Source organism: Dermacentor variabilis, chromosome 7, assembly GCF_050947875.1.
Source record: "Dermacentor variabilis isolate Ectoservices chromosome 7, ASM5094787v1, whole genome shotgun sequence".
NCBI lineage: Eukaryota > Metazoa > Arthropoda > Arachnida > Ixodida > Ixodidae > Dermacentor > Dermacentor variabilis.
The window spans coordinates 86,326,675-86,351,135 of NC_134574.1; the positions used below are offsets into that span (position 1 = coordinate 86,326,675).

The 24,461-nt window shown below is 44.5% G+C and overlaps 1 protein-coding gene across 2 annotated transcripts in view; it reads right to left on the minus strand.

Moving 5' to 3' along the window:
- Cmtr1 (Cap methyltransferase 1) overlaps positions 1-24,461 on the minus strand; it is a 120,418-nt gene that overhangs the window by 81,182 nt on the left and 14,775 nt on the right. The window contains exons 4-10 of one of the 2 annotated variants that reach the window (XM_075698727.1): positions 23,085-23,183; positions 18,803-18,868; positions 12,688-12,765; positions 10,962-10,993; positions 8,542-8,703; positions 6,597-6,689; positions 5,285-5,356 (exon numbers count right to left, since the gene is read on the minus strand). In XM_075698727.1, coding sequence (XP_075554842.1) covers positions 5,285-5,356; positions 6,597-6,689; positions 8,542-8,703; positions 10,962-10,993; positions 12,688-12,765; positions 18,803-18,868; positions 23,085-23,183 — 602 coding nt within the window. The remainder of the gene's footprint in view (positions 1-5,284; positions 5,357-6,596; positions 6,690-8,541; positions 8,704-10,961; positions 10,994-12,687; positions 12,766-18,802; positions 18,869-23,084; positions 23,184-24,461) is intronic. The other variant, XM_075698728.1, reaches the window with a different exon arrangement.

Consider the following 24,461-nt stretch of genomic DNA (forward strand, 5'->3'; position numbering starts at 1 on the left):
ACTGTAGTTGAAGATCCTTATCGCAATAGGGCTGGCAGTGACACAAACACACGGACCTGCGCTCTGTGCATGCTGATATAAACATTGTTAGTTGCTGCATACATTTTGCTATTTATTTCTTTACAATAGCCCCCTCGCCCTCCCCTTATTTGAAATAAAGAATGTTGTTAACGCTGTGTGCAACAACCCGCGAGGAAATTTGCTGTACCGAAACAGGAAACTGAGTGTGCACCGGCATTTTCATGTGACACAGGCAAGCAGGTACTGCAGGGAAACTGTTACAGCAGGCAGCTACTGTTCTTGATTGCACAAACCTCGGGCCTTTTGTTGTTTACATAGGATCTAGAGGCCGGAAAATAAATCATACAATTTCAGTTTGGCGAAGTAGTGAATGTTAGTCCAGAAAGGGTGTGTTTGCTGGGAAGGTATCAACCATTAAAAAGAAAGCATAGCTGTACTACGCAAGCGTTGGCTCCACAAGATTGTATGAAACAGGATCGTATCAATGAGGTTCTACAACATTTAGGCAGGGTCTGATGTTTCGATGCGTATTTCTGTAGAAAACAGAGTCGTTAACCAACACATCAGTAGTGGCAGTCCAGTTGACTTACGTTAATTTGATCCTGACAAGACGGATGAAACTGGTGCAATTAACCGGCAGGTTGAATAAAATAAAAGGCAGAGAAAATGTGAGGACACCTAAGCACTTCTTATGAATAGTGAATGCAAAAGCATTAATGTCCAATTGAACATTGCTCAGTGGTCCTTCAAGTTATAAACTTCTTGCGGGCAAGGAAGCAAACTGAGACACTTGGCAGGTTTTGATTTGGCCTTACCGAGGTGCAATTAAAATGAAGGTGAGAGCTTGCGTGGACAAGAAATAACACAGACTTCTTACAGTGAGAGTGAGCTTGACGTGGTGTCGCTCCGATACCCTCTCCCATCATGCAATACCATGGCAGTCAGTGTTCCCTTTCGCCCACTCTGCTCCGTCGAGGCGGCGCCACGAGCGTGCGAGGTATGTTCATAATGTCGCAGCCAATGAGAAATTTCGCTGCTAAAGATGGCGCCAGCTTTCTTGCTCAATGGGCTATTTGACTTTTTTGCATCAAAAAGCCAAAACACAACGTTGATTCACTTGACAGCACTTTTCTTTAAAGCTAGCTTCACTGCAGTACAACAGTGTTGTGTGCTGAAGCATACCAAGCGGAGGAAGGTACCACTGCTGCTGGCCACGTGTTCCTTAATCTACACACGCATATGTCTTCTCCATTCACAGTACGAGCACCTATGTCTATATGCCTAATAAGTTTACTGGCAAGTTTTTAGAGTTTTAGACAGACCCCCCTCTAACAGATTTAAACGGCCCCTCGACTTTCATAGTTTTTCATCACATCACCTGCCTTTTTACTATTTTTCAATAACACTGATGACTTTCGTTCACTTCTCAGTGCATGACGCATGCGCGTGCTTATAATTATGGAATGCGTACAAAGTCCTGTTAACAGTCTCGCATACAAAACTTGTATGGCAGGCAAAATGAGAGCTTAAATCTCTACAGCGATGTCAGAAACAGCTCTGAATGGCTGCCAGTATGTTTATCAGGCATATAGGTTCTTGTACTGTGACTGGAGACAGCGTGTGTGCACTTGTATAAAGGAACAAGTAGTATGTCCCGTGACAGTGGCCCCTTTTTCCCTTCTTGGTATGCTCCACCGCAATAAACTGCATACGCTTCACCACATAACATGGCTGCATTGTGACGAAGGTGAACAGTCATGTTCAAATTATCCGGCAAAGGTCAATTTTCAGATCGAAATAAAGGAGTCAAATGAACAGAAGTCTACTGCATGTACTGTCTGCCAAATACAAAATTGTGTCTCCTGACATGCATAGTCTCTACCAACAAAGAAATAAATGCTATGCTACATTAAATGTTGGCCATAATATGCACTACGAGGTCTTTTTTTTTAAATAGCGCTGAAAAAAATTCCGGCTCTCTCACATAACTATGTGGCAACACAAAGGCAATACCAAAGAAGCATATCGAAACTTTGACAGGAAACACAGTAGCAGATATGGCAGCTGTGTGTACGGTTAGTTTGGCTTTCTTTAATGCTAAGTGAGCGTTTGTACACTCATCTGCTCTCAGCAAAACTGGCACCATGATGCCAAGTCTTGCTCATTGTCCTGTGAGATTTGTGTAGTGTATCACCTCCTAAGGGAACGCCGTCACTTTGTTGGGAACTTGCTGGAGCAGCCCAGCCATATGCTTGGATGCGCCCAGTGCTGAATTTCGTGAAAGTAAAATCTTGTTGAGCCAATGCGCAGATGGCAGGCTGCTTTCACTTTTGCAAGTGATGTGCATTTGAAGCTTCCCCATCAGTCCCCCCCTTAAGGAGGTAGCAAACGGCGGTGCGTTTGAGTTTAACGTTTAACGTTAATGACCTACTACCTCCCGTTGAAATTAACGGGAGGTAGTAGGTCTACAATTGCATTATGCAATGCACCACAGGCGCTGCCGAGCAGATAGCCGAAGATGTTTGTCACGATAAGATTAGAGGCGATAAGTCATAACAGGCACATCCGTTGGTGGTTCTTTGACGAGGCCGCCACCACACCTCCGTGCATTTCCAGTGCATAACCGTATAGGCATCGCCACACTTGTGCTGAAGCGGGAATGATTAGTGAACCAGTCTCTGTACTTTCCGAAAAGGCAGAAGAGCTTTCGTGGCACAGCGTGGCATTCGCGACATTGCCATTGAGGCAGCGCAGTTAACCTTCACGGGACAAAAGGCGATTGTGGTATGCACTGACTAGCAGTCATATGAGCCACTACCGCTTAAGGGGGGGGGACATGGCTTTGAATATCAACTTTCTTATTTCTTCATCAATTTTGATGAAAATTGGCACAAATGTTTAGAATGTCTCTCTGATGCTTCCACAAAAGTTCCAGTGATATTTTGAGAACATTCTATTGAATTTTATTGAGTAGAATTTTTTTCCCTCAACCTTTTTGGAGAGCCTGGGGAACTTAAAAAGTGTGATAGAAGGCTTGTTAAGTATTGACTGCATAGCTAAATGCGTGCTGAAGGTCGTGACATTCGTGCTTTCTTTTTCCCAACACAATTTTTTTTGGAGTGGTACTTTTTATGTAACCTTCACATCAAGCACATTTTTGGGGTAGACGAATAGCCATATCGTAAACTTACAAAGAGTCAAGATAAAAAAGCGAGAATGCCACAACCTGCACTGTAGCTCAAGGAACATGACAAAAGGAAACGGAGTAAAAGTATGATAAATGGTAACAAAGAGACCAGCTCCAGAAAGTGAGCAGAAAGGCAAAAATTGTTTTGAGAAAACGGTTCTCAAAGTTTCACCTTCTCTTCAGTTCTTTAAAAGGCTCCAAATTTGTAGTCTTCGAGGTGTTTTGTGATGTGCGGCTTCTTGTACATGTGGCCTCTGGTCTGGTGAGCTCCCCCCCGCTTTTCTTTTTATATGGCATTCTTTGCTGCTGCTGCTCTACAAAGAGCATGGTGCCTGGGTTTCAAACCAAGTGATGTGCAGAACTTTGTGTGGGCATGAATATAGTTCCAGTGTTGTACCCGCAAGCTGCCTGATTGATAGCAGTCTCCAGTACAATCAGTGAGGCATTTTTTTTTTCTTTTGGTAGAACTGACCGTATTACTGAATGAAGGCTCTGAATGTAAGCAGCCTCCCAAGTCACCTTTACTTGAATGGCTGTAGAACTTAGGATCAGAGAGCCAGTGATAGATATGCAGCTGCTAGGTGCTTTCCAGAATTGTACTTTTGCATGACGCCTCGATCACTTCTGCAGCCAGGTGTCTGTGCCAGCCCGAGGGGCCTAGTGGAGAGAGCTCATGATGAGGTTCTCTTTATGAAGAGGTGGCATGATAGATGTTGTTACGAGCTATCGTAACAATACGATAACAGAGTGAATGTGCAATATGCTTGGTTGCAAGTCCGAGGTGCCGATGTGCGAAATGCCTACCCGCAGATACAAAGCGCCGACGCTCCATGTGCTTAGTCGCGCAGTTTGAGGTGCCAACGCGCGAAGTACCGAGCCACAGGCTCGAGGAATCGACACTCGAAGCGCTTATTGACGCAGTCCGAGGTGCCGACATGCGAAATGCCTAGACGTGGGCTTGAGGAGTCGATGCTCGATGTACTTCGTCACGCAGTCGGAGGTGCCGATGCACAAAATGCTTAGGTGAGGGTCTGAGAAGTTCGTGCGCGATGTGCATGATCACTGAGTTGGAGACTCCCTATGCACGAAATGCTTAGTCACATGTCCGAGGATTGTGTGCGCAATGTGTTTGGCCACAAATTCCGAAACAGCGAGTGCTGAAAGGCGTTGCTGCATGTGCAAGTATTCCGCGCGTTAATCTTGGTCGCGAAGTCTGCATCGCCGATGCTCTGAATGCTTAGCCGCAAGTTTGAGACGTCCACAAGCATAGGGATCAGCCACGCTACTGCGATGTCCGTGTGGTGCCCGTTCTGACACGTCGAGATTACGGTAAGTGGAGACGTCCAGACTCGTGAGGCGCAAAGAGTTGAGCAGATGAAGCGAGTGCCGGACCAATGGCGAACCGCGATGGAGTCACGTGGCGGGTGTGGCCAATTGCAGACTCCGGCATGACCTTCAATCATTTCGTTTTCGTGTGCTTGTTTCTGTATGGAGATAGATGAAGCGGCAAATTTGAAAACGGAGACATGCGCTTTCCAAAGAGACCAAGATGGCAGCGTTCGGTCGCGCCATTCCAGAGATATTGTGGCTTGAAAAACACTGTTCTTTATTAATTTCCGCTAGTTTTTCGCCACCTCAGCCGAAAAAAAATTTTTAGAGCACTTCTATGTGGTTTACAGGGATGATATTTGGGAGTCAGATAGAGAGTTAGAGAAGCTGAAAATGCGATTTTCAAAAAATCAATTTTTTTGACATTTTTCGCTATGCGAAAGCTCCGTCCCCCCGTTAGACAGTCAGGTAATACGTTAGGCTCTATAAAAACAGCGTCGGGGATCCACCACAACATGTTAAACACCCATACATTTTTAAAGGGCATGTATTGAAGACCAGCGAAATATTACCAGTGCAAGATTAGACAAGAGACAGAGAGCAAACAGAATGCCCTTATTCGGTACGTCTTGCCAAGGGCGAAACCAGTTTTTGTGGCATCTGCGTGTCACATTCAATTTTGCGCTGGTAACACGTATCAGGTACTAAGTAGAGACACCGGTGCACTGAACTCAAGCATAGTATTACCTTGCAGTCGATGATTTCTTTGAGCACCTGCTCGTCACAGAAGCAGGTCTCATCATCAATTGTGAGCTTTTTCTGTCAAAAGAAGAGAAAGGCAAGAAAAAGACAAGGTCATCACTTGGGCAGTTGCGTACAACATTTAAGCCTTGGCCATTCAATGGCGTGCGACCTGCAAAGTGGAACACGTCTCCCTTAACAATGACACAGACTGCACAATACAGTGGTATCTGGATGACTGAAACATCCTGAGAATGTGAAAATATGCTCCAATTACCAGGAGTTTCATTTACTGAGGCCATACGGTATACAGTAGAACCTACTTGCCGTGTTTCTCATGTGACTGAGGAAAAGAATGCTTTATCAAGGCCAAGGCAACATATGATAACTTGAAGCAGAGCTAAAGATGGCTCGGGAAGATACTCTCACACAAGACTAATTTGAAATTGAACAGGCGCCAACAAAATATTGAAAACTTCCTAAACAAAGCTTGTTATTGCTAGGTTACCCAATATTGAACACTTTTTTGGAGCAGTTACAGTTGTGAATCCCACTAAATAAGGCTTGTGATTCCTATCTGACACTTGAGTCAAAGCTTACATAGTCAAACTCACCTATATTGATACAGGTTTTAACAAAATATTGGATATAACAATGGGCAGCCGACGCACCGTCAACTTTTGTAGATTTTTTATGGCAAAATAAGCTGCTCACTACAATGCTCCCATGACGTGTTACTGGTTATAACAATTAAATCTGGCTACTGGGTGCGTTTGCCGAAAGAAAAAAGAATGCAAATCTTTGACAAAAAAAAAAATTAAAGGAAATGTGAGCCACCACACTTGCCTGTGTGCTGCACACTTTTGCCCCACCCACCTTTGTACCGCACATCCCACACGACATGCCCCGTTGCATCACCAGCCTCGTGCACCTCTCTCCCTGCTGCCTTCGACCCCTTCAACATTGGCACAATCGACTCGTGCATCGGAAGGGTGGAAGAGAGATGGGACAGGGGCACCTGAGGCCAGCGATGCGTAAGGTATCGTATACACCTCAGTGTCTACAAACAACAGTTTTCTTGCCACTGTGCTAAGACAGCATCAACGGCACTGTGGCAAGAACACTCTGACTCATAGACGCCGATGGATCCGGGGCCAGTCACACATAAATTTCACGAAAATGATCATCTGAGATGCAGCACCTCTTTCAATTTGAAACGCGAAACGTTTGTCCATCTCATCACTTATCTAGCCCCGTCTTCATTGGCACGCTCGTTTCATTTAAAGCATGACTTTGTAAGTCAGTAAGTTGCACTTACCTTTCCTTCCGAGACCCACTCCCTCAGAACTTTGATGTCTGGCGGCTCTTCTTCACACTCGGGAATCCAATCCAGCCGCTCCTTCACATCAACCTGCATCAGAAGCACAAGAGTATACGTAAGACGAAGGAGGAGCTTTTTTACTGGATAAGTAAAGGGGTGCTGAAAACAAACGAGGCAAAAACGAGCATTTCCTCTGGTTGTGAGCAGCAAGAACCCACAACTAGAGAATCTTGAAACACAGACGCAGTAATAATTTGGCTAACATGAGTTGCTTACTAATGCTCCAAAATGGCCAAAGCTGTGGCACCAGTAGTGACCGACTAATTTGCAAAAAACAGCTCTGCAAGTTGGCAGCGCTGCAATGCTCTGTTCCAACAGGAAAACCCTCGCTCACAAACCAATTTCTGGACTCCTTTTAAGAAGATAGAGCAATACCATCGGGCCTCCATAAGTGGATTCTGTTTATCGTTGACCCTGAAGTGTGCAACTAAAATATGCTGACGCTGTCCAGTAAGAAAGCCACAGAAATGACAGGACCAGGCCTATCAACCTCAGAATTCTAAAAGCATGACAGTGGCAGCCAGGAAATACTAAAATTTGGTGAAATATGCTACAAATCTTTTTATTATTCAATATGTTGAGTGTTTATTAAAGATTTGCACATTCGTTGTGTAGGAACGCTGTGAACAGCCACTCTGCTCTACATAGTCGCAGCAACAATGATCTGCTGTGCAGAAAGGCAAAAATGTTAATGAAGTTCATTTGTGCAATATTCAGGTAACGGGTGTCGAAAATTCGATTGCTGTTGTACATTGGTGGTATCAGTTGATATCGCTGCAACACTGGTATGTGCCTATAATCAATGGGCCCAAAAAATTGGGTCAGAAAAATCACTCCGCGACTGGTTCTGCTTTAAACTATACGCAAATAAAAAAATCTAAATATTTATGTAAGTACAAGAATCGTAAACCAGCGCTAAAAAACTGGACATCTTACGATAAAATCGTATAAGAGTTGGCAGGTATGCAGGACATATTGAGCAATAACAGACGTGCGGAATGGCATTTGGTGGTACCCAATGCATATAACCCCGCTCTATGCGCTGTTATACGCATTCTGAGCACCACATGAGCTCTTACATTGCGTAGCACACCTTTGCCATGCCAGGCCAGAAGCTGGACATTGCGCCTAATATGAACAGTAGATTTGTTGATGTGACATCGCAGCATGTGCTATAGAAAACCATTTCCACCACCCTATAGATTAAGAGTTATGGCATTGCTTTTGAGAGTTTCAGCGATGGTTTCCCATAGAGGGGAGAAAATAGGGGAGGCTGCTTCAAAGGGTAACGGAGGAGCCAGCTTGTTGCTAAAGACAGATGTGGCAGAGTTAGATATGCAATAGAATCCAACCTAGAGAAAAATACCTGCAGTAAAGCTCCTTTATTTTTAATAAAATAAAGCATGACGTTTCTTTTTTTTTTTTTTTGCAAGCAAGAATTTTCACTGGTCAAGATGAGGATTTGCAGGGCAGCCAACTCAGAGCGTCCACTGTTTTAAGAATTATTTGAATCTGGAGTTTAACGTGCTGAAGCTGCAGAGTAGGTCATAAGGGATGCCACAGCTCCAGATTATCCTTGACCACCTGAGGTTCGTTAGCATGTACCCAAAGCACGGTACACAAACATTGTTGCATTTTGTCTCTCTACGTGAATGCAGTCACTGTGGCTGGGAATCAAAACCCCAAACTTGTGTTCAGCAGAACACCTTGGTCACTAAGTTAAATAGGTCACAGTTGTAAATCTATTTCAACCAGAGGTAACGTGCCCAGTTTTCCAATGACGAATGTGAAGAGATAACAGCCTGCAAGACATTACTGAACAGCAACAACACAGCCTGAAATGCGAAAAATGTAAGCAGAAGAATGCGCTGCCCTTTCTCACCTCTTCCTTCTCAAAGTCCCAGCTGACATCTGGGCTGGGTTCGAGGCCCTCCAGAGAGAGACCCAGACCCCGTCGCCCACGCTGCTTCGATGTAGGAATGATGTCCCGAATTCCTTGGTTGTCCTTGCCGAGACCAGTGCCAGCCCTGTAGCCCATGCTCGCCTGCAGACCACCAAGGAAAAGTTGAATAACCATCTCATTATGGCTATTACAATACATTTCTATAGGGCTATATAACAGCAGTAATGAAATAGAGTCCCTTAAATATCAACACGAAAGAACCCCGGGTATCTGTTTGTCTCATCAGAAGTTGAGCATAGCAAAAGTACATTGCATTATTAGAGGTTTAAGTGAACAATCCAAAAATGCTTGTCTTACCAAAGACTGCAACTGTGGTAGGGGGTGCCGTATTCTCTGACAAGCTGAACATTTATTTGATAATCTGCACAACACAAAACTGTTTTGCACTTGCTCTTAGCCTATCTTATCAACATTCTATGTTGTTGGACAACCCTCTTAGCAATCTGGCTGTTGTTGCAGCAAGAGGTGACTTCGTTGCAGAAAAAAAAATCACAGCATAAGAGGGCTACATGACTCTTCTGCAATTAAGATTGTTCACTATGAACATGCTCTGCTATATAGGCCTGTGTGCCAACAACTTTAAGGAATTCATGCTCTGCCAAGTGCTACACACTTTGTCAAGAGCTCGCACATAGAAACCACCAGGTTCGAAATACATGTCGGCAAAGTGATGACCAAAGGAAGCACCCGATAAGTTTTTATCAACAAATATATAAAAGAATCAGTGAAACTGCATTTTGTTTCGTGTTAAAATGTAACAATTCTTTATTGTTAGTGGTTAACAACAAATTATCAGTTGCAAATGGGACATGCTACATTATAAAAGCTGGTACCATAATCTTACAGCCACAGTGTCAATCCTGTCTAACACTTGCCTCATTTTCTCAATTATTCTCATTTGTTTGCTCACTTGAGTGGATTACCACAAAGCATATGAAGGTATTTACGTGAAAGGGTCCAAGCCCTTGTCCAGTAAAACTGTAGTAGGGGTTTGCAGAAGCTATCATCCATAAGCCAACATGTATAACTCTCAGTTCCACATTACACATGTGATGCTCTACCAACTAGCTAATGGCAAGAGAGAGAGAGAGAAAGAAACAACTTTATTTGCCACTGCAGGGTAGAAAGTTAGGGCAGGTAGGCCTAGTGTGGCTCCCAGGTGGGGGCGACGCGTTGGGCCCACGAGACGAGTGCGAGTTGCGTTTTCTTGTCTGCTATTGTCAGCAGCTGGTTCCAACCCTCCTCGAAGGGAGCTGGCAGTAATGATTGTGGGGGAGGGTTACCCTCGCATCCCCAGAGAATGTGTGCTCGAGTGGCGAACACTCCATGGTCACACTTAGTACAGAAGGGGTCGTAATACCCTCCAGTGATTAAATAAAGCCTAGAATGACTGAGAACAGAATCGGTGTGCAGTCTGCGAAGCATGGTGGCTTGCGCTCGGTCGAGGTCGGGTTGGAGAGGCAGGCACAGGCATCTCGTCTCCTTGTAGAAGTTGGTAATGTCAGCATAGGATTTGGGGGCCTCTGCGAGCGCATCTGGGTTCGAGAGGCCGGCCTCCCGGTTAGTTAGGCCTTGGGCTAAACGGTCGACCCCTTCGTTCCCAGAGTTCCCCGTGTGAGCAGGTACCCACACTAAGCTTACAGTTCTGTCGAGAGTGCAACCACGGAGGATGTGTGCGGCGGGGAGACAGAGTGAGTTTTTTGAGAAATTTTGGATGGCTTGTTTAGAGTCACTGAGAACCGTGCTAATGGCAACAGTGCTACATCCGGTGCCATGGCCAGGGGTGGCTAACACACCCTGGGTCTCATCCGTATAACTCAGTTCCATCCCAGGTTGGCAACTCCTGAAACCTTATTTTCGTAATGAACATTGTTGGATGAGCTGTTTTCGTATCTTGGAACCCTGGTCAAGCACTTAGGCTTGACTTACTAATTTCCTATCACATCCTGTGAAAGGGGGTATACTTATGCAATGCCAGTGCTCCAAGTCAATACTACTACCAGTGACCTCACATGCAGCCTGAGGATAGACCACTGTTCTGTGCCACCTCTAAATGGTGGCATACAGCAAATATATTGCCAAGGCTCCATTCCAATGGGTACGCAAAAATATGCAATTATTGAAGGCAAAATAAACGAGATTTATTTATGCCCTTTACTGGGCAAGTTTCTTCATACATGGCGATATAGAAAGCATAAATACTGTAATTATGAGAAAGAATATGAACTAGCGTGCAGTTCTAGACATGTCTTCCCCCCAAAAAGCTTTACAAATCATTGCTTCTGTGCACCAGGTCACAAAGAAAATTATTCAACTGGACACCACCGTATCTTGCTTACCATCAGCTTCTGTGAGACATTGCTGTAATTGCCTGCATAGAAAAACAAATTAATTATCACAAAATGAATCAAAAATAATAAAGAGTACACAGGCTGGCCAGGAGAAAGTGCAATCACTATCAAGGGGCCCCCCTGAAATCCTTCTCTTCTAAAATTCATAATAATCGTCATTGATGTTATCCTCATCAGCCTGCTTATAGTATACTGCAGGTTGATAGCCTCTTCCAACGATGTCCAGTTACTCCTGCCTTGCAACAATCAACTCCCACCCTATGCATTGCAAATTTCATCATTTCATCACAACGCCAAGTCCTGCACCTCTGTACTCTGTAACCTGCATATCCATTTCGTTGGCATCCGTTCTGTTAATCTAACTAACTACCTGTTATGTCCTCTATGCCACCCCCCAACATGGCCTGTGCAACACCACTCGCGCACTCTTAACTGGAACACAGGCTACCTGTGCTTACTCTACAATCCAAGCAACTGTCCTGTTATCTCTTAATGCAATGCTTTGTTCACCTCTTCCCCAAATATGTGGATGCCAGCTGCCGTCTTGCCAAGTAGACTACAACTTGGGTCACTGGGTAAGTGCCCATTTTTGACCAACTCGCCAGAATGCATAATTGCCACGGCAACACAAAAAATGGGGCCGCCATGGCCGAGATCGAAACCGTGACTTTGCGCTTGGCAGCACTAAGTTGCAGCCAGTGAGGTTACAAAAAGCCTTTGTGAAAATAAACAGTCCCTAAACCATGCCTGCAATGTTAAAGGGACACTAAAGGCGAATACTAAGTCAACGTAGACTGTTTAAATACCATTCCAGAAACCTCGCAATGCTCGTTTCATGCCAAGAAAATACTTAGTATATGAGAAAATTGCAATCGGAAGGGTCCGAATATCTTTATTGCAATTCAAATCCGCCACCCAATCAGGGGAGTGGTGACGCATATGCCATCACCATCCTTTGCTGCCGTTGGTGAGTAAAGCGGCGCCTGACAAACGGCGGTACCGAGCCAAGACAGAGTGGTGGATTCGCCGCTGCAGCTGCACTTTGGTCAAGCAACGTGGACCGTTCAGACATCCCACAACATCACATGGAAGTTGAATTCTCTGCGACTTGCAGTTTGTGCGAGTTTCACGAGCCAGCAAAACCAGCGCAGCACTACGCAATAACTATTTAAACGCAAAAGCGTGGGCAGCGCGGAGTGGAGTGAAAACGAAACCTTCCCACAGCCCACATCGTTGTCAGGGTTACTTCAATGAGTTTTTTTTTCTAAAAGTGAAATAGAACTGGAGAAGTAGCATTTTATTTCGTCTTATAATACAATACAAGGATGTTTTGTGCAACGAGTGGTTGAGTACTAGTGACAGAATTTATCTGAGAAGTGCTTTCGTGATCGGGCAAGTACTTGAGTGCCTCGGGAGAGTCTCCAATCAGGTCCTGCATTTACCTCAGTTTCTCTATAATTAAGGCTCTGTTCGCAATAATACTGACGCCTTAGAGATTCTCGAGGACTAAGCTATCACTTTAGCTTGACTTAACATTTGCCTTTAGTGTCTCTTTAATGTGTTTCAATGTCTGATTTGTTGTGTTCTTGCCACATTCCACAGTTATAATAGGCAATAGACTAAGACGCACATTCTGTACTGATTGCTAGTTGACAGAATTCCATGCACAGCTAAGGCCAAAAAAAAGAAAATCTATACGCGACAACGAACTCACCCATCGAAATGCCCGAGCCACTTTCAGCCACCTCCTCGTCATCATTCGAGAGACTGTTCGAGTACTTCACGTATTTACCTGCGAGAGCACACAGCAACACGATCAGTGACTCGGCTGAATTACACCTTACAGATGCAAGGAGGGGCCACATTCTCAGGTGCTTGCGTCAGGTGATAATCTTAATTTTGCATGACGTAACATTCAACACCATGTTCCAGTGTAGCACGATACGAACTCACTCATGCGACATACATTTCTGCTGCAAACCTTTGATTGGAGTTTGCTGTTAAGAGCACTGTTCATAGTTTTCTTTTATTTGATACCATGCAGTCATAATCCACAGCAAGCACTGCCAACTCATACAGGTAGTAGAACTCACACTGATAAATAATAGCTCATTCTAGTGTCACTGTTAACAGTTCTCAAACCTGTACAATACGCCAGTCTTCATGGCAAATGCATCTTGAGTAACATAGTATGAAATGCACTTAAGCTGCATGAGAAGTACACGTGAGAAAAATCGAAGCATCCAAAGAAAGACAATGCGCCAACACACTGGCAACTGAACATTATCTTAAGCCTTTCAGGGTCAATGGCGTATATACTGTGCCACGAACAAGCCCAAAACAGTCAATGCCATATATTTACGGCACCGTCTTTATGTTTAAAAAGCGCACCAATTTTCTCAGTTTTTCTTTCCTGGAATGTGCTGCCACTATGTGGGAATACAGGGAATTTTTTTCTCACACCTCCCTCTCTTGGTTTTTGTTGCATTGTTTGTTTTAGAGCTAGTTTTCTCTGGCACGTCTACATACTACCACTCGCGCGCCAAGGGTGGCGGTTTGGGTTTTGTTAATGGGTGGTCTCGGCTGCTTGCGCTCACAAAACTGATGGCTATCTCGTTACTAATCGCTCAAAGGGCGGTTGCCTGTTTCTCGCTCATTTAGTGCTCACAGTGGTGAGTATAGGAAGGATGCCGCCGTGCATGTGTTTTCTTTTCTCTTCTATATTTTTTTTTGGGGGGGGGGGAGACTCGCAATATCTAATTGCCTCTGGTTGGCAATAAGGTGAAGATTAGTGGAAGTTTGTCACATGTTTTGCTTTTTGCTTTTTTGATGGGCACACACCCCACAGCTTTCTTGAGTGCGCTCACCTACACAGTTCGATTATGCTATGGACGTAAATACTAGTGTAAGAGCAAGAACATTTCAGACTTGCAAAACATTCTCGTGTGTGCATGTTCTAAGCCTTGAACTATATATATAAGTTTATTTCCTTCTTTTTTTGTTGTTGATATTCATAAATAAGGAGTACATATAGACTAACGCAAAAAAAAAAGTTTTCTCACTTTACGATCACCCTAGAAAAATTACGGAAAATTTTTTTCGAAATAGGTCCCTCAGAAGAAATGGAATCTGCAATAAAAAAAAATCGACCCTGGGCGGTCACATACGGCGAAAAAAATCGACCCTCAGGGGGTTAATGTAAAAGAGCAAACAATAACATATACACCTACAAGCAAACCTCAAGATGATAGAGCGATATTAGTTATCATGGCAAAAACAACCTACAAAAGCACTCGTGAGCTATTGAAACCCTTTCAACTCCCGTCTACAGTTCAATTATAATTTTGGCCATGCACTCTGAATGGTCACTGGGGAGGTACCATCTAGGCCTTATTCGGGCTAGTGTATATGCCCTACAGCCACTGGCCCTGGTGCAATGTGGAGCCGCCTGCTGTCCTCAGGTATGGCTCGTGTTACGTTGTGAGCCATGCACGCAAACCCAGGCCCCAGGAGCAGCCCTTTTCTCGCTCTCAGCTTGGCACCTCTCCTGCAGCATTGGAGGCGAGTCGGCACTTTTGCCTGGCAGATTTATCTTCACTGTGCTTGGTTGTCAGACGCTGAGACACACCTGGGACACACAATGAGCCACACGGCCTCCTTTTGAAAGGAACCTAGCTCATTACAGTCCTCTGTGAGTAAGTGGACTTCCCACGAGCTTTCACTTGTGGACCGTGTTCGCCACCTCAATGTCATAGCCCTTGGCTGCACGTGCCTCTAGTACATGTGGGGAAACAAACACCTTTGTTGATTCAAGTGCTCGAGTCGTCGCCAAACCTTGCCAGTGGGTCAACGAAGCCAACGCGGTTCCCCTTTGCCTGTGAAACGTGGTGGCGACCTGCTATGTGTCCCACTGTAGGCCTTAGGTAGCCAGTAACGGGAATGTTAGCTCAAAAACCCACATCACCTTGTCAAATCATAATCAACCATGCGCTCCATGACCATCTCACTAAAGAAGTAATCAAAACATTTTACAGAACAAGGAGTAGTGACATGCACATAGTCGAGACATAATCTATGCTGGAACAACAAGACCTGTCTTTTTTTGTTGGCCAAGAAGAGTAGTCGGACATGGATTTCATTAGATTTTCAAGTACTTTGACTGCTTGCTTTCACCATGATAACTACAATTGTTCTGTCATCTGAGTGTTTCCCTGTAGGTTACTTTAAAATTAAATTATGGGGTTTTACGTGCGAAAACCACGATATGATTATGAGGCATGTCGTAGTAGAGGACTCCAGAAATTTTGAGCATCTGGGGTTCTTTAACGTGCACCTAAATCTAAGTACACGGGTTTTTTTCGTATTTCGACCCCATCAAAATGCGGCTGCCATGGCCTGGATTCGATCACGCAACCTCGTGCTTAGCAGACCAACACCATAGCCACCACTAAGCAACCACGGTTGGTCCTGTAAGTAATACATAAATCTTTAGTTTCAAATAAAACTTAGCTGCAAGTACAGCAGCATGTTGTCTTCCTTCTACCATCTTGCTTGCACTGCTTCAATAAAAAATAAACCGTGATCAACTAGCACAAATATTAATCCTTCTAAACTTTATGCATGCTGTGCCAGGCAAAACTCTTCAACACACACCGAAGGAACACTAAAGAAAATTTGAAATTCTATCCTGGAGTTTTACATGCCAGAACCACGATGTGATATTGAGGCACATCGTAGTAAGGGACTCTGGATTAAACTGCGACCTACCTGAGGTTTTCTACTGTGCACCAGTATTTTTGCATTTCACCCTCACCAAAATGCGGCCACCATAGCTGGGATCAAACTCACAAGCTCAGCAGTGCAATTCCATAGCCAGTAAGCTACCTCGGCAGTTGACAATAAAGGGAAAAGCAAGTGTAACTGTATTAGTAAATTAGCTTTCTGCAATACCAAAAATGCTACTCTTAACGTGACAGAAGGCTTGGAAATCAAAGAAAAATATGAAAACAAAAGGCGCATGGCAACACTGCCTTGAAGTTCTCCCACCAACTCATCATTGTGGGCATAGAGGTGCCTTCCCGTGCCTCGTCCCCAAGCTCACACGTTGTGCTTAGCTCAATCTCCGGGAACTAGTGGCAACAGTGGCAACATAGTGGACATGGCTAGCCCACTGGAGCTAATTTCCCATGCAAACTATGCTTCTCACTCCCGGCATCAAGTCACCACATGAGCATATGTCACCGGAACGCGTGTTTCTATTTACGCCCAAGCCCAGCGCTCGACCACTGCGCCACTATGCGCCGCTCGCGTGTACCACGTTTCTAGGTACTTTTTCCCCAAAGCTCCACGGCAAGCACCCTAGATCCTTGTAGGTACTTGGTGGGGCTAGGGAGATGTTATGCCTGGGCGCACAATCTGCTCACCCAGCTGTCGCTAAGAGAAAATAGGTTTTTCAAAACAAGCCGCCTAGGCTGCTTCGAAATAAGTGGTGCGTGCGGAAGCTGACGCAACACTGGACGAAATTTTTCAGTTTGGATAAGGGGATAAAGGGATGTGATAAGAAGTTGGTTGTGGTGTGCGAGGCACTTCGATCTACAAAATCTGGGACAATCGTGGGGCATGGAGGGTTTCTCACACCACGAGCCACATCATCGCTGCGCTCAAGCTTCCTTTCCTTATTGACATCACTATCTCTCTTCCAGCAGAAACAATAGCAATGCGCTGGCGCCATAGATGACACATATTAAACGTCCAGGTACAAAAAAAAAAATCTTGCAGAAACTCCTCTGGGAGTCAGACTATGCTTAAGCATTACGCGACTTGCTCATCTCCACGCAGCCCCGTGACATTACTAACGTTATGAAACTAATTAGGCCAGTACTAACGACAGCTCAGTGGCGACACGAACTGGTGCCAACGGCGGCACAAGGAGCATTGATGACGCAAGCAAAGTACTGCAGGTGGAGGCCCGAGGTGCGCTGATGATCGTTCCGATCATTTTATAAGCCGTTATCGCTCTTCAGTGCCTTATTCATCCGCGTGAAACCATTGGGGACTTTTAGTGTGTCCGGTATTCCGGCAAACGGGGGTGGCTTGGGCGGATTGTCGGATGGGCGGGAGCAACGTGAGTGTCCGGCGCGGTGCAGCCGCCTTGGTGGCGTAGAGCTCAACCAGACAAACACAGAGCTAGAATTGCAGTAAGCTACTATATTATGCTTCACTGCTGGTGCCAATTTTTGGCAGTGGCATAATTGTCCACACGATTACGCCGCTGTCCAAAATTTACACCAGCAGCTAAGCAGAATATAGCAATTGGCTCCGTGTTTGTGTGGTTGAGCTTTGTGCCAACAGCTGGCACCACCAATCTGGCCACTGATGTTTACGCCTCCCTTCCCCCGGCAAACCATCCACGCTTGCCAAAATACTGGACACCCTCAAATTCTCTATTATCGAGCCATGAACTTACTCAGGCGGCGGCTTCTTAGGTCAATGCCGCTTACATAGTCTTAAAGAGACGCGGGTCTGCTTAACTTCAGAGCGATCTGCGAAAGTTGCAGAATGAGGCGTTAACTGAGAGCAACGCCAGCCCTCTGTTTTCGCCGCTTCGTTGCCGTTGAAGCGGAAGGCAGCGCAAAGGCAAATTCATTCACTACTGTGGGCGCTATCTCAAAAGCGGTCGTCTTATTACAGGACGGACGAAGGGACGGTTTTCTCCTTGGGTAAGCGTACAATTGCTTAAGCATTCATAATTAAAATTTACCTAAACCGCCTAAACTCTGCGAATGCGGGCTGGCCCGAGCACACAGCGCGCCCTGGCACAGCCAGGGACGAAAAACCAAATACATCTAGGGCGCGTGCTATGGCACTTCGGCGAAAAAGTACCTAGAAATGTAGTACGTGCGGGCGGCGCAGCGATCAAGCACTGGGCTTGGGAAGAAATAGAAACACGCCACGGAGACGCACCCTGATTTGCCTCTTGAGTGGCCGCCCCTGGGCTACACCCGAGCTCCACCCAAGCTCTCTTCTGCTGAGCACTTGATCGCCGCGGGAGATGCTCACAGGCCTACAATGAGTTTGTTATGTGGGACCTTTGCTCCCGTGACTTCTCGTTCTCGTGCTAGGTGGACTGCTAGCCGGTTAGCCCTAGCACAGCAGGCTTGCATACTCAATCGGTCTTGCGGTGAGCCTTTGTCCCTAAGTGCTGAGACTGTTGCACTGTGTTGTATCTTGGGATAATAAACCCATGTTTGTTCGCGATCTGATTCTGGAGCCTTCTCTGCGCCGTATCGGAGGGCAGATGAACCCCGCCGCAGCACTTTTGTGCATTGCGGAGTGAAGCAGCGTCGCGCCCTTTTTGACCGTTGCTTGCAGGGTGAGCCCATCTCCATATCATAAAGTCGGTGGAATTTGACACCACCTGCTTGCGCCCAGCTAACTTTCTTAATTAAAAGATGTACTATACCGATTTCTAAAAGAGTCGAGGACTGGACCTGGCAAGTTTCAAAGAATTTGTACTGTGCGACAATGGCTTAAATACAAGAAAATGTTTTGAATACGCAATAGACAATAGACAAATGTACAATGCCACGCTGCCATACTGGGGCTAGAGTTCTAGCATTAAACTAAGAAAATGGAAATTGAGTCCTCATTTTCTCTTCCACTAAACAACCTCTTACCAGAACACAAAAAGAATTGAGTGTTGAAGGGATACTTAGCCAATGATTTAATGTTTCACTAGACTGTCCCTTCATCACCCTACACGAGTAACAAGGTCTTTTGGACACAAAACACTTGAGCAAAGTCTAAATGTCCAACAAAACATTGCTCACCTTTAGAGCCTCCCTTTTCAGAAGATTTACGTTTCTTGCTTGGCGCCTCAGGGGCCTTGTAGTTTTCTGAAACAAAGAATAAAGGCTTCTGCTACAAAACAAAGCAGTAGGATGCCCATCACCTCCATGCCAGATGAAAGTGTGTATGCCCCAATACTTGCCAAGAAACTGCTGGTTTGGATGAAACCAGTCAAAGCCACAACGGCTCCTGAACATATCAAGAGTTGCACCAGAAACCAGTGACTATTACAGACCCTAAAGGCAAATATTATTTCAACGAAGCTAAACTTCCAGATCAGAATTTCATGGGGCCCAAATAGGGTTGCCACCTGGGCGATTTAGCCAGATTTTCCCTCACGGTGTCAGCTGCCGGTTCAATCACCGTACCGGCACAACATTTGCCGGTTTTATGATTCTACCCAAATCACCACATTAAAGGCGTCGCAAGAATTCTGTCAGGCCTTTAAACATAGCAAACAACTGAATTGTCGCAAGGAGGTTCATTCCTATCTTCTTATACTGTACAGTGTCTTGAGATTTTCGTGTTATCTGAAGTTACGCGACTAAGGGGTTCATCCTTTCGTGCCTATTCTTGCTTCTGACCTTTCTCTTACATGTTCAAATGCAACTTCTAGTCCTCTTCGATGCGTCTTCTTGGTGGACACCTTCTGTTGTCACTTATCCGATCAGCTGCCACAATAAGTTCAGGCCATGCAAGCAAAATCAACTCACATTGTTCGTTGTTCTGCCCCTACACAATCCTGGGCTACGGAAACAATTCTCAGCGGACTATTGGCTTTACCCGCTGGTCATATTTTTAATTTCAAATGCGTACCATATTCTATATAAATAAAGCGTTTTAATAAATTTTAATCACGCTATGTTTGTACTCTAGGTATCGCCACTTTATTTTGTCTTCCTTTTGTTTTTATTTTTTCCATGCAGTACTTGTCACAACCCCCTCCCCCTTTCTTTTTTGATGGCAATTTTTCTTCTCAGCAAAAATGGCAAACCAAAACCTTATGTCCAAAACGTTACCTTTACAATGCCTTCATAAGCGGGAAAATGACAAGTGGAATAAGGGCATGCCACTGCTGTGAAGCATCCAGTCTGCTTTCACAATCTGCAAATTTTAGTCGGAACATACAGAGAGAGAAAGCTACTACACTGCATTTCACCATAAAAGAAAATGCAGTTTTGACAATTTGATTAAATTTTTATACAAAAAAAAAGAGATCACTTCTGCTACTTAGCGTTTTTCATGCAACTGCAGCACCTCGTCTGGGCTCTTAAAAATGCAGGAAGTAACAGTGGCACCTTGTCCTGTTTGTTTGTGCTATTTGCACTTATCCCATTTTAGTATTTAGATGTTTTACTCCCAGCATCTAGAAACTTCAACACGAGCTCGACCAACTGGCCTGAATTGCCATCTTTCTTAAATTGTGGAATAATTGTGCAGTCCCTCAGGTCGTGACTTATATAGAAAGATTGTACAAGATTTCTAAAATAGCAATCTAAAACTCCCAAGTGAATAAGCATTTGCCTTTCACATCTTCTTAAAAAAACCAAGTGAAACATATTCACTACCTTTTCCTGGCGTGGCATCACCTAGCGTTGGAGAGCATTCATTCTATTCTACATGATGACTGCGCTGAAATTCTGGTCAAAACACACATGAGATAGTTACAGGATAAGCCAGAAGTCACATGGCAGCACATCAACAATTTCATTATTACACGATGTCAAGCTGATGCTCAGACACCAGGTGAAGCCACAGTAAGAATATACATAATCATTACACTGCACATGGTTATCACTTTAGAAAGAACATGTTGGATTAGTTATCTCTCTCACGCAGAGACTGCATGGTATTCAGCATATTCCAGCTCAAGAAATCTGTGAGCAAACAAAGCCCAATCCGGACATAAAGGGCACCAAAGACTGACACGCCTATCTACAGCATACCGTAACACAAGATGCAGACTTACAACATATATTAAATTCTGATTCCACACTAGCCAGAGTGCCTCAAAGCAACACTCTGGTTATGACAGGTATCGTATCGGAGAGCTCTGGAATAAGTTGAATGCCCAGGATTCTCCAATGGGCATTAAAATTTGGGGGCACAAGCATCTTTGCGCTGAATCTGTGTTGGCTTGCTGCGCAATGCTGTGAAGTGCAGATGCTGCATGCGACCTCAACTACTCAACGCCACCAATTTGGGCCGTACTGCACAATTCAGCTCAGTGAATTCTGCCTACATACGAGCGGAACTTGTTTCATCCAGAGAGTGCAGAGACAAACTTGGTAGGCACAAGGCCCTCAGTACAGCCTGTGCGTGCAATCTCAAGACCTAATACCGATGAGAAATTTGCTCTCACCACCTCAGCCAGCCGTTAGGCCTAGCCAGCTCTGCTTTGCCAGCTGTCAGCGACTGAAATTACGGCTTGGTGCCTAGTCAACAGAAACGTATTTGCAGGAGCTGTATGGCCCTAGAAAAGCCGAGAAACAACTCAGCCAATGAAAATGGGTGCACGGGGCACAGCCTGATTGGCACCTATTTTCTTCACAACCGCCATTTTCTTGATTATCTTGCATGCCTTCCAAGTATCGAGTGAGACACCCTACGGCGTTCAAAACTATGGTCGCCACTATGCAATGGTTCGCTAGAGAAGTTGGCGGTGCCGTGGAAATTGAGTGGGTCCAAAAGAATGGGCCAACAACTAAACAAATTCTTCCGATTTGGCTTTTCTCGACTATGAGCTGTGCCAATGGCAATGCGACTTGCTCACTGAAACAGACATTGCCACTGGTACATGGTTCAAACTCAAGCTCGTTCGTTCTGAATACTTCTAAAATTTTGATGACTGAAATTCCAACCGATGCGAATACTGAATATCATATTCAATCGAATATTTGCAAATACTGAAAATTTGCATAAGCCCAAGATTGAGGCACAATGTGAAACAGCTAACCATGTTTAGCTGCACCAATTTATGTTGAGTTCTTTTAATGTATCTGTAGCAATGCCATGGATATGCATGCATGACAGGAACATTACCAGTGTTCATTACTACTGAAACAAATTTTTCAGAAGAATGTAGACAAATTATATTTGTTGCACAGAATCACATGCTATAGGGTGTTAACTAAAGCCAAATAAATATATAATTGATGCCAAATTTGCTTTCTGAAGACCATAATAGTAATTGACACTACTTTTTTTGGTGCAGTCAGATTCCTATCATAAATAACAGCCAAAAGATTACTTCCAAAATTGTGTAATGTAATCTACACATCTATTCTTAGATCAGTCAAATTTACATTTTTGAGGGCTAATTTACAGCTTCCTAAAGACTGTATTTGTAAGAGTAATACAACAGAGTTTTGAGTCCACATATGCATGTTCTATTTTGGACAGCGCACATGGCCTACTTCTAGATTATCAATTTTGTTGCAATTTTCGCACATAATATCCAAATACGAATTTCAAGATCGAAGCCATTATAAGTGAGCTGTATTCAAATATCTCAGTGCCAGCAAGCAGCAAATATTTAATGGTTTCCAGAAGCACAGACAGTTGATATCACAACATCAGGCACAAATCAAGAATGCTCTTTGCACAAGCAGAAGACCTAGCTTCATGTTGTGATTTCAGTACATGCTGTAGGTGCTGCATCTTAGCCTAATTACCCAAGTGACAGTTTCAAAATGAGTAGTCAATGGTGCTCTTTACCTTAACACCGTCTACGGAGCAACGACATAACTATGCCATTAGGACTAAAATAACAGCAAATAATTTGGCAGGGGAAAGTAAGGAAGCTAACACTGGCCCCACTAAAACACTGGTGCTTGCTTGGCAAAGACAAACAAATGACTGACTGCCAACACTCAGTCACATATCTTTCCCGTAGCATGTCACACAGAGCACAGAGGAATAAATGTGAAAGACACAGTGCCGGGAGAAAGACACACCACAGTAATGGGCACAACACTGTCAGGGCTTCCAACCACCACCGGGTTAATAAATTCAGTGCAAGAAAACGAACATTACCAACAGCACTTCACACAATGAGTAGAGATTTTCGCACACATGGGGAGTAAGAGGGTGGGCAGAAGGTAAAGAATGCACAAATGTGGCGGAACGCCAACACCAGCAGCAGCAGCAGCAGCAGCAGAACAAACAGAGCACCACCCAGGCCATTTCACAAGCCCCCAGAACACACACACACAAAATCAGCCCCACTCACTCAAGTCTGGCCACAGCAAACACCGTCCTTACCCCTCTGGCTCCAAGTGTTTCTGATGTTGCCGTCATCGCTGTCATCACTGTCACCGCTGTCACTGTCGTCACTGCTGTGGGGAGCCTTTTTTGATTTACCTGTGGCCACACACACATACACACACACAAGAGACTACTATGCGACCTCAGAAATGCCGGTATTTGATGCAGTCGTCGCGTGGTGCTCAAGGTATGAAAAATAAAGGAAAGTGGGGAATACAAACAAACTCAGCACTGACTGCCAACAATGCTGCTTACCTTTAGATACTATGTTAATGGGGTAGTGCATTAATCATGTAAGAAGCCAGCAAATGTCCAGCCTATTACAAAAATGGGTGCAGTAATTCAGCTGAGTAACTGAAGTGTAGCATGTAGCATATTAAACCATGCTCCTAGCATGTACAACATCCTGGATTGCAGCTAGTAAAAAAGTAATACAGTCTGCATCTGAAGCTTGTCCCTTTAAAGGGCCTCCCAACAGGCCCCACTGAAAATTTTGGTCGTAAAATCCTGTCTAGGGAGCATTTTATTGCAAGAATTTTTCATATTGGTTCATTAGTAGAGGAGACAGAAGAAACTGAAATGTCAAGTCCACATCCTGTCAGGAGGCAAGCTTCATTGCCAACAAAGACACTCTTTCCCACTGATTCAACTAGCGTCTGCAAACAACATTCCTTCCTGGTCTCCTTCCATACCGCAGCCGAAGAAGTTCATCCCACTCATGTCATGAGCCCCATCTGTTTCTTTCCTGCTTCTGTTCCTTTTTAGCTCTTCAGCACACTTCCATTGGCACTTTTGCACATTCTACAGTGGATGATTTATCTAAAATCACATGCCATAATCCGGCAGTCCAGGCAGTGCATCAAAAGTAGGGGTGTTTATGCATGTGACCTTTATTCTCCGGCAGGAAGCAGGGCTCCCTCAAGAGAAAAGGCACACAGGCTATCGTTTCACATTTCAGCTGTTGTAGCACTCTGCAGCAGCTTGACACTCTGCAGACACAATCACAAGTGCGCGACTATTTGCTATTTGGGCAACCAACTTTCTCACAAGGAAAGAAGTGCAGTTTGATTGGGGTCTAAGGAAGATGATTACATGGTAAGCTTTAAGAAAAGAATAGAAAAAGCAAGCTTCAAGCATTGAAGGCTGCCTCTTTCCCAACCTTTGAGGATGTTCTTTATTTGCTCTAAAAAGTGCTACAACAAAAAGCGAAATTTTTTTTAAAATATGGCTAGTAGTACAACAGTTTTTCAGTGTTAAATGATACACCTGATGTCATACACCATTGACCACAACATACAGTGGTCAGAAAATGCAAAGTGACTGATTCCAAGCCTCAGCACAAAGTCACATGAAATCCACATGTAAGAAGAGTTA